Below are 10379 nucleotides of genomic sequence, written 5' to 3' on the forward strand. Positions count from 1 at the left end.
CCCCGTCTAAAATCTTAACCGTTGGGTGGAAATTTTTTATTAAATTCAGGATGGTAGTAAGTTTATCAAACTTACAAGGAAAACTATAAATAATGGCTAAGTTTGCTTGAGAATTATTAGTAGTTTTAAGAGTAAAATAGCAGCCTAAGGTATAAAATAAATATAAATAAATAAATAAATATCACGGGACAATTCACACCAATTGACCTAGTCCCAAAGTAAGCTTAGCAAAGCTTGTGTTATGGGTACTAAGCAACGGATAAATATAATTATATAGATAGAGATACATACTTAAATACATATTAAACACCCAAGACCCGAGAACAAACATTCGTATTTTTCATACAAATATCTGCCCCGACACGGGAATCGAACCCGGGACCTCAAGCTTCGTAGTCAGGTTCTCTAACCACTAGGCCATCTGGTCGTCTAGGTATACCTAAACTTGGAAGATTCCGTATAAAATACGAAATCCTTAGAAAAATATTACTTATTTTTTTTTAATGGCTACGGTACCCTATTTTGGGCGTGTCCGACACGCTCTTGGCCGGTTTTTTTAATTTCATTCATATCCATTGCATATTTATATCCACACTACTTCTACAATTCCAAAGAGTTAAAAATGTGTTTTTTTTTACTAAAAAAAAACAAGCGTAATCTGTAATGTAACTTATACGATCGATACAGTTTATCTAGGTACTCAGTCTTCCAACTGAAAGTTCATAATTTTTGAAATAATTATTCTAAATTAATCAGAAAATAAAAGTTTATTATATGTGTTTATCGATGTATTATTGTATTGCATTTCAATTAGATCCTAAATATTACTTATCGCATATAAAAAAATCTCACCATCATCTCCTTCAAAATCAGCAATCGGGGAAACGGATGTTATCCGAAAAATAATGCCGATAATAAACAAATAACTATGGTAAATCATAATGCCTGTTAGATCGTTTAATCAAAACACATTAGTTCTAACACTGTTTATGTTGTATCGTATTGTAGATCGCGATATGCGGCAGTAACGAAAGCACGCGCGGGCGCAGCCGAGGACGTAGACTGACTAGCGCCGCTTGCGCCGGTCCGCCGGTGCAGCGGTCTCTGATCGCGACCAAATATATTTTACCAAACCAAAGTTTTTCTTACTTATTTATTTATTTATTAAGGGCATAGCAATATTAGCAACAAGTTATTAGTATTGAAATATATTGCACTTATCCAAACTTAACTGTGTTGCATTCATCTACTAGTAGGTATGCCAAATTTTAAGTCTAGTCATCATACGTAGTTATGGAGATAGAGTCGTTTTGAATTCAGTGTAAAATAAATCCCGTTTATTTCTTTTTTCCGTTAGAATTTGTCAAAATTCTGAAATCTATTTTTTTACTATTATAACACAGATTTTAATATTAATCCATGTCACTAACGAAGTTTATAGGTATCTGCCCACGTCCTTTAAGTTTCGTTAAATAGAGCGCGTAAAATTATTAATTTCAACTCGATACTCACTTTATAATTATGGGACTGTACTAAAATTCAGCAGGCTACCTAAAGCTAGCACAAAAATACGTGCAAATTTATTTACCTACCTACGGAGGAAGCTCTACATTTTACTTTTCTAGGTATCCTTAGAGTTGATTGTATACACGGGCCTCCCACAAATTTCAACATTAAACCCGATCTTTGGATAAAACGTGTATCTTTGATCATTTCAATTCACTTAAATACTGCGCACAAAGTGGTAATTGCTGAAAAAATACGGTAACCCAAATCATGCAACGATACAAGTAAGTATCACATCCTTATTTGATTACGCTGGAAGGCTGTAACTTAGTCAAACTGTTTTTATTTTTATCTATAAGTCCCTATAAAAAGTACTAAGTACAGTACTTAACTGGTTTTTATTTACAAACACGGACGCCGATGTTATCACGCACGCGCAGTGCGGGCTGGACCCGCCCGCAGTCACTCGCACCCCCGTATAGCAACAAGACCTAACAACGGATTCGGGAAATTCATGAATGGAACACATGAATAAGCCGTGAGCATGGGCAACCAATTCAAAAACGTGGCGATGATAGCCTGCCTCAAAACATTCCTTTTCATTTTCAACGTCGTCTTTTGGGTAAGTCCGTGTTTGTATACTTAATTAAAACAAAAACAATGTGTTATCAGTTATCATTCTGACAGCTGTTATTATTCAGAATCAGTTGGTACCATAAACGTTGACTCTAGACACAATGCCCGCAGGAACGCTAATCATTTTATTGTTATCTTACTTTATGAACTTAACGCAATCAACTACTAACTGCCGTTATCAATTCAGTTGTTTTTAACCCCCGACGCAAAAAGAGGGGTGTTATAAGTTTGACCGCTATGTGTGTCTGTGTGTCTATGTCTGTGTCTGTGTGTGTATCTGTCGGTGGCACCGTAGCTCTTAAACGGGTGAACCGATTAGAATGCGTTTTTTGTTTAATTGAAAGCAGGTTTTCTAGCGATAGTTCTTAGACATGATTTATCAAAATCGGTCAGCCGTTTTTGAGATATTGAACTTGGAAGTGACAAAGTCGGGGTTTTCCAACATTTTGTTGGTTAGGTTATTAACTCTTTGCGGTAAGTATTAACATTAACCTAAGGCATATCTTAATTACCAAGTGCTGCACCTACATAATGTTTCTTAACGTGCTGAAGATTATCTTTATAAGGTTCTTTCATTGTCATTCTATAGACATCTAACCCATCCATCCCAGCCTTATACGTCCCACTGCTGGGCACAGGCCTTCCTCTCAGAATAAGAGGGCTTAGGCCCGCAGTTCCCACGCGGGCCCACCCATACCATTAACCTGCTTCGCAGGTTTGTGCAGGTTTCTTCACGATGTTTTCGTTCACCCGTTGAAGCCGTGGTGGCCTAGTGATTTGACCTAAGGCCTCTCAAGCAAAGGTTCGTGGGTTCAAAACCCGGCTCGCACCTCGGAGTTTTTCGAAATTCATAAAGCGAAATTACATTTAAAATTTACCACGAGCTTTACGGTGATGGAAAACATTGTGAGGAAGCCTGCACACACCTGTGAAGTAGGTAATTCAATGGTATGTGTGAAGTTCCCAATCCGCACTGGGCCCGCGTGGGAACTACGGCTCAAGCCCTCTCATTTTGAGAGGAGGCCTGTGCCCAGCAGTGGGACGTAGGTAAATAGGCTAGGACGATGATGAAAGCTCATGGTAAAATTCTACCACTATCTCTCACCATGAAATAAAAAAGAAAACGACCGATCGGTCCGTCAAACAGTGATGGCCTGTTCCTACCTACGCAAAATTTCCAATCTTCGGCCAACGCGCTGGGCTGAGTCATATTAGAATCATTAGAAAAGTATATAGTGGTTTCTTGACTTTACCGAGCTGCTACTAAGTTTCATATTTTTTAGCATTAATGTGTGTTTCACAAGGGTACTTTAAGTTTCGCCCTCACGACACCGTAGCGTAGTTACCCCTACACAATGAAATATGCACACACACACGCACGCACGCACGCACGCACGCACGCACCCACACACACACACGCACACACGCACGCACACACACACACACACACACACACAGTGGCGTGGACTAAACAATTTTGATAGTCAAGCCGGAGAGTGACAGAAGCGTGAGTTGAGTTCATCGTTGGATGCAACATCTCGCAGTTAGTGTACAGTCAGCATCAAAAGTAGCTGGTTACTTACTTTGTCGTTTTACAGCCACGTACTGCCATACAAGATGACAAATGTGTTAATGTGACAGAGTAAAAAAGTAATGATGCTGACCCTACCTACGTAGGACCTTTGCCGTAGGTACCTACTTGTCATTACATCAATGACGTCACGTAAAAAATGTAGGCTATCCGGTGGGAATCGAGTTTTTATGGCGCCGAGCCACCATCATACCATACTACAGCGGTGAGAGACCTCAAACATCGTCTATGGTAACAACCGTTCTAGAAAACTATGCTAAAAAGTTTACATAGATAATATCTAGTGACGTCATTTACCGCTGTATTACGGCCACTTTATGACCGCACCGCTATCCTAGAAAACCCGAGCTTTAGAGCCACTATTAACAATATACCTACCGCGTTTAAGTGATAAACTAGAAGATGGTGGAACGTTTAGGCGACGTAGACTTCGCGCTTCGAAAACTGTTTTTTTAGTGGTGCGTCATCATAGGGCCTCGCGTAATTTATGTTCTTCATCATCATCCCAGCCTATATACGTCCCACTGCAGGGCACAGGCCTCCCCTCAGAATGAGAGGGCTTGGGCCATAGTTCCCACGCGGGCCCACGCGGGTCCCAGGGCGGGGATTTATGTTCTTGCCAACACTAAATTTAGGTCCTGAGCCACCACTGTCATAAGAAGTTTTTCTACTTGATGGATCTGGGGCGCATTTGAGCCTTAGTCACACTGGCGATTTGGTACTGAGCCACCACTGTCATAAGAAGTTTTTCTACTTGATGGATCTGGGGCGCATTTGAGCCTTAGTCACACTGGCGATTTGTGGGCGTATTGAAAGCGAAGGGAGCCCACAACGCTTTCAAAAGCGCCCAACGACATCGCGATATCGCTGCGAGCGCGCAGCGAGTTAGCTGCGTGTAGCGCCTAAGACGCCCAATTATTATTATTATATACGAGTGTACAGTACCTATGGCGTTTTTGCGCTATACACAGCTAACTCGTTGCGCATTCACAGCGATATCGTTGCGCGTTCCCGAAGAAAGCTTTGCAGCAGGGCTACTACGAAACTCGAAGTTCGTGTCGTGCGGTCCCTCTGACACTGTCTTATACTATTTAATACGAGAGCGAGAGGGCGGTACGATACGAACTTCGAGTTTCATAGTAGCCCTGCAGGCTCCCTTCGCTTTCAACTCGCCACTGCCATAAGGCTCTGAGTGAATCTCGTTTCGCAGTTGTCGGGGCTGGTGCTGCTGGTGGTGGGTCTGTGGGCGCAGTTCGACCTGCACAGGTACATGGAGCTGTCGTCGGAGTTCTCGGGCACGGCGCCGCTGGTGGTGGTCGGGCTGGCGGGGCTCATCGTGCTCGTCAGCTCCGTCGCTTTCTCCTGCATCATCAAGGGGCAGCCGGTGCTGCTTTATATCGTAAGGACTATAAGTTTTTGTTAAAAATTTGGTTTTATGGTGTGTGTGTGTGTGTGTGTGTGTGTGTGTGTGTGTGTGTGTGTGTGTGTGTGTGTGTGTGTGTGTGTGTATATATATATACAAATGTCTTCAAGTCAATCCGACCACTGGAAGTGGATTAAAGTTAACTTGCGAGTTTTGAAGCAAACAAACACGAGGTCTGAAGTTAAATAAGAGCTTGCAATTTCAAAAACAATACAAGTATTATTTATTGAACACCACAAACCAGTACAAAAATTTACATTGATACAAAATTCAGAGTAGACAATAAGTGGTCTTATTCTTATCGCTTAAACGCGACCTCTCCCTTCCAACCTACCTGTCTAGATATTTAAAAATCACGGCAGAAAAATATGTATTAAGTATTTAACTAAAGAATAAATAAATTTATTCGTAGATGGCCGGTCTTTTTCTATACATAATACTGAGAACTAATAATACGCACAGTACGGCGGTTTCCTGGCTTGCATCTTTGTGATGGACGCGGGCGTGGGCGCGTCGGTGGCGTGCTACCGCGACACCTTCGCCAAGGGGCTCCACGACGGGCTCACGCAGACGCTCATCACTTACGACCCGCATAAAGGCAACTTTGACTTCGCGCAAGCCAATGTGAGTATATATGAGGCCCTGAGGCCCTAGAGAGATTCCAAACCTTTTTATGACCAGGGACGACTTTAATTTCATTATAATTAGCAGGGACCACAAGGTTAAAAGGAATATATCCATCCATACTAATATTATAAATGCGAAAGTGTATTTGTATGTTTGTGTGTTTGTCCGTCTTTCACGCCGTAACGGAGCAACGGATCGACGTGATTTTTGGCATAGAGATAGTTTATGGGCCCGAGAGTGACATAGGCTACTTTTTATCCCGGAAAAATGCACAGTTCCCGAGGGAACAGCGCGCGATAACCGAATACCACGCGGGCGGAGACGCGGGCAAAATCTAGTACTATATAAAGGATTAATTAAAACTAAGAATAACGGCCGAATGTACTTTATAAATGTTTATAAAGTACAAATTGTTCATTGAATAAATAATTCTAAGAATTTTTAAATAATGTCCAAAATAACAAAGCAGGTCAACCTCGTCTAGGTCTTAAATTACTTATTCTGTGTCTTAAGCACTAAGTTTGTTAAAAAAAAGTCACGACTCAGGAGGATAAAATAGGTTTAGGCCCTGGGGGGCTACTACGAAATTCGTAACGTACCATCCGTCTCACTCTCGTATTAGGTAAATAATATTATCGTAAGCGGGACGGCAAGATACGAAGTTAGAATTTTGCACTTCGTGGTATAGGGCCTGTGCCGCCACTGCAGGCATTGTTTGATCGCCGTCTTGTGCACGTTGCAGCTGCACTGCTGCGGCGTCTCGAACTACTCGGACTGGGTGCGCCTGTCGCCGCAGCGCACCATCCCTACCTCGTGCTGCGTGGACCCCAACAGCTGCGTCACGGCCAACTACAGCGACGTCTATCAGGAGGTACCTACTACAGCGGCTCTGGTTTTTGACGTTTTATACCGACGAAAATAGTAGATTATACGAGTGCATCAAATGCGTAATTTCACCCACGACCCCGAATCGCAGGCCGTCGAGAGTAAAATGAATTTTATGAACAAGTTACACATTCTTGCATACATACATTGCAAATAAATGTGAATTTACAACCTTTTTTTTCCTCTGATATTTTAACGAGTCTTTAGCACACCAAATGTGACTATGTCAGCCTCATGGGGAGCCTCAGATATATACACCACACTACAGACAAATATTACACTCTCCCTTGCACTGAAACCACGTCTCTGGATGCAAAGGCCCGTCCAATGAATCTGTAAATTCGCGTCGCGTCTTCTGAAAGCGGTCGACTGAGAATTAATTTACAACCTTCTTTACACATTGAATTGCCCTGCCGGTGTGTGCAGGTAGCCAATATTGCATTTTACTTTACCATAAAGTTCATGGTAAATTTTTAATGTAATTTCACATATAAATTCCGATAAACTACAAACCCAGGTTTGAACTCACAATCCTTTGCTTGAGAGACCATCTAACCACCGGGCTACCAGGGTCTGGTTATATGATTTTTAATCTAATCACAGAGAAATTAATTTCAGGGCTGTTACAAAGTAATAGTGGAATACCTGCAGAGCAACATGAACTTACTGATGGGCATCGCAATCGGAACTGCGCTGTTCCCACTAGTGGGCACCATCCTCTCCTGCTTCCTGGCCAGCTATATCAAGAAATCAAAGTACGATGTCATGAACTGAATCAAACTGTAACCGGTCGGTCATATATTATAAGTTACAACAACGCCCAAAATCTCAATCTTAACTCTTGGACTGAATAACCACTTATATACTCAATTAATTATAGAAATAAATTTTAAAAAGTATTCATAAAATCTATTATGCGCAACTAAAGTTGTAGCTTTGTCTTTAAGCATAGTTATTTAATAAGTATAGTTTATTTATTTTTTAATGAATTCTTGATGTAAATGGACTTTTAATGAAATTTATTCGAATAAATGTATGTTCAATGTTATTAAATTATGCAAGCATAGAATTTTCGAATTTCATTTCTCTTGAGGAAATATAGCTAAACGCTTTGGTCCAAGCAAACCTGTGGTTTAATTAAATTCTTAAAATTTTATACTACCCTCATTTCTATATTTGAAAACAATGAATCTAACTAACACCAGATCCATTCCTGCATATTGTAAAGTAAAGACTGATAAAAAATTAATAACATTTGTATTGCTTCTACCTAGTCTTAACAATAGCATGATCATGAATCATATAAATCTTAAATTTAGTCACTATCCGAGCTATCTTTGTCCTCCTTTGTGTCCACCGGTGTGTCCTGTTTATAGTGCCGATACTCCGGTTTCAGCTCCCACATGTTCTTGTGTGGGTTTTTCAGATTATAATTACATACTTCCTTAAGAATCTCTTTTAAGTATACTATGGGCTGTTTAGTTATCTGAAAAAAGTTGTTCAAGTATTAGCTAAGTGGGTGATAACAACCTAACCAACAAAAAGTTGGAAAACCCCTGACTTTGTTACTTCAAAGTTCAATATCTCAAAATCGGCTAAACCGATTTTGATAAACCATAGCTAGAAAACCTACTTTCAAATAAAAAAACTGCATTCAAATCGGTGCACCCGTTTAAGAGCTACGGTACCATTGTACCTCTTTTTGCGTTGGGGGTTAAAAATATTGAAAAATTTGTAATAACCATTTGGATTAATGAAATTAATACCTTCACAAGATCCTTAATGTTATAATATTGATGTTTTTCAAATGCAGCAAACAGTACATTGAGTACAGCATCCTTGTCATCTCTAGACTTTTTGCCTTCTGCTTTCTTTCTCTCTTGGTACTCAATCTGGAAATTCAAAGATTCAATTAATTAGTACACTTAATACAAAATTACAATGCAGATGAAACTTTTTGCCATATGGACAGACAGTCAGATATATAATTATGAAAAATGTAGAACAATTGTTTAATTTGATTGAAATACTTACATTATGTTTATGATCCGACACAGGCTTAAAACTTTGCACAATACGATCTAATTGTTGCACTTGGCGTTGTGGCATAGATGCTTTTCTAATTGATTCAGACTTTAATTTGTAGTATGTGGGGTCTGCATATGGCCTACATTCTAACTTCTGTACTATCCTGCCCTCCATGTACAGTTTTTCTGTCTCTGGCACAACAGAATCAGTGTTAGATGCTGGAAAAACAAGCATAGTTAATAATGCAGTTTATTTTAATCATTACCTGTCCTAATCATTTTGTTATGTACTTAGTTCATGTGACAATTAACTAAAATTCAAGCACAGGCAGTACTTACGCACAACATGGGAAAATACGCCTAATGATTGTCTGGTCACATTGGACACATCCAGACGATGTTCTTTTGGTATGCTCTGCTCGCCAGGCTCCTTCAGGCACATCACAGCCTCTGACAGTGATAACTGCACCTGGGCTCGCTGTCCTTGTACCCGAGAAATCTTCAACTTTCCTACTTCGATATTGCCTGGAGCTTTTTCCCATCTGTTTGCTATATACTTAGGTACCTTGACAAGCCAGACTCCTCTCCCGGTGTTGGATAAGTCTAATTCGCGATCTATTTGAGGAACTGCAGGTGGAGTACTCATTTTGCAAGAATTGATTGGGCTAATGTGGAATAAATTAATAAAGTAACCCTTAGCTTCTACAGTACTGTTAATACCACAACTTTTTCACTCACTCGACAAGCAGCACGAACATGTCAAAATTGCACAATACAATGAAATACAAGAAGACAAAAAACAAACACGATCAACTTATATACGTTGAAGTAGTGGCCATAGATGAGTGTGTATAGTTTTGGTGTATAGTAGTGGATGGATGGAACTGCAGGGGTGACTGTGTGACACTCTTTCCCGACCCGGATAACACCGACATGGAAATACCGGCCCTGTTTTTTGTGCACACGCCCATATAAACTGACAAGAGCTTCTATGGGCGTGTATACAAAAAACAAAGTCGGTATTATCCGGGCCGGGAAAGAGTGTCACCCGAATTGCAGGGCTACTACGAAACTCGAAACTCAAAGTTCATGTCGTCCGGTCCCACTGACACATACTATTTAATACGAGAGCCAGAGGGACGGTACGATACGAACTTTGTTTTTCGAACTTCAGAGTAGGCTTGGAGTAGGCCCTCAGAATGGAATGGAATGGAAATGGAATACGCTACGCATGCAGTGCGAAATTCGAAAATTGCAGTTACCGGTCGGGTCGGTGTCCCGCCGAACGTTTATAATATTATTTAATACGAGAGTGAAAAGGATGGTACGATACGAACTTCAATTTTCAGATTTCGCAGTAGCCCTAGCCCTACAGAATACTACAGATTGCAAGACAAGCGAGCAAAATAATAGCCATAATTAATAGGGTGGTAGGTAAAATGGCCTGCACGCACATGCCACATGTACATGTACTATGGTAGGTATGAAACGCATTGCACTCATAGATCATAGACCTATACCATTGCATTGCATCTTATATTTGTTGTTGTTGTTTTTTTTTTAAAATATGGCTCTGTCCATTGGAGGTCAATTTTGCCAGTGTCTAGTAGTTTTTGCCGTTGTACCACGTTGTACGGTAAAAAAAAAACTCGAAAACGAAATATGAGAGGTAATGGCTGTGATT

The 10379-nt window shown here is 40.4% G+C and overlaps 3 protein-coding genes across 3 annotated transcripts in view; 1 reads left to right on the forward strand and 2 right to left on the reverse strand.

Moving 5' to 3' along the window:
* LOC141426738 (uncharacterized) overlaps window positions 1-1055 on the reverse strand; it is a 30339-nt gene extending 29284 nt beyond the window's left edge. Inside the window, exon 1 of the mRNA XM_074085878.1 lies at window positions 853-1055. Coding sequence (XP_073941979.1) covers window positions 853-940 — 88 coding nt within the window. The 5' untranslated portion in view covers window positions 941-1055. The remainder of the gene's footprint in view (window positions 1-852) is intronic.
* Window positions 1056-1959: 904 nt separating this feature from the next.
* On the forward strand, window positions 1960-7737 carry LOC141426735 (tetraspanin-7-like). Its single transcript, XM_074085875.1, has 5 exons — window positions 1960-2128; window positions 4944-5132; window positions 5619-5780; window positions 6526-6654; window positions 7287-7737. The coding sequence occupies exons 1-5, from the start codon at window positions 2051-2053 to the stop codon at window positions 7440-7442; spliced, it is 714 nt and encodes a 237-aa protein (XP_073941976.1). The 5' UTR covers window positions 1960-2050; the 3' UTR covers window positions 7443-7737.
* A 171-nt stretch (window positions 7738-7908) lies between these two features.
* TfIIFbeta (transcription factor TFIIFbeta) lies at window positions 7909-9626 on the reverse strand. The gene is made up of 4 exons (XM_074085873.1): window positions 9035-9626; window positions 8703-8914; window positions 8435-8560; window positions 7909-8154 (listed from the first exon to the last, which is right to left on the reverse strand). The coding sequence occupies exons 1-4, from the start codon at window positions 9339-9341 to the stop codon at window positions 7984-7986; spliced, it is 816 nt and encodes a 271-aa protein (XP_073941974.1). The 5' UTR covers window positions 9342-9626; the 3' UTR covers window positions 7909-7983.
* Between the last annotated feature and the right edge of the window lie 753 nt (window positions 9627-10379).

This window comes from Choristoneura fumiferana, chromosome 3 (assembly GCF_025370935.1).
Source record: "Choristoneura fumiferana chromosome 3, NRCan_CFum_1, whole genome shotgun sequence".
NCBI lineage: Eukaryota > Metazoa > Arthropoda > Insecta > Lepidoptera > Tortricidae > Choristoneura > Choristoneura fumiferana.

What these genes read in the sequence shown, in the direction of transcription:
- LOC141426735 (XM_074085875.1), top strand. Translation starts at nt 2,051, where the DNA reads ATGGGCAACCAATTCAAAAACGTGGCGATGATAGCCTGCCTCAAAACA. An exon ending in TTTTCAACGTCGTCTTTTGG is followed by an intron (nt 2,129 to 4,943) that starts GTAAGTCCGTGT and finishes CTCGTTTCGCAG; the next exon opens with TTGTCGGGGCTGGTGCTGCT. An exon ending in AGCCGGTGCTGCTTTATATC is followed by an intron (nt 5,133 to 5,618) that starts GTAAGGACTATA and finishes TAATACGCACAG; the next exon opens with TACGGCGGTTTCCTGGCTTG.
- TfIIFbeta (XM_074085873.1), bottom strand. Translation starts at nt 9,341, where the DNA reads ATGAGTACTCCACCTGCAGTTCCTCAAATAGATCGCGAATTAGACTTA. An exon ending in TGTCGGATCATAAACATAAT is followed by an intron (nt 8,561 to 8,702) that starts GTAAGTATTTCA and finishes TTGAATTTCCAG; the next exon opens with ATTGAGTACCAAGAGAGAAA. An exon ending in ACATTAAGGATCTTGTGAAG is followed by an intron (nt 8,155 to 8,434) that starts GTATTAATTTCA and finishes AACTTTTTTCAG; the next exon opens with ATAACTAAACAGCCCATAGT.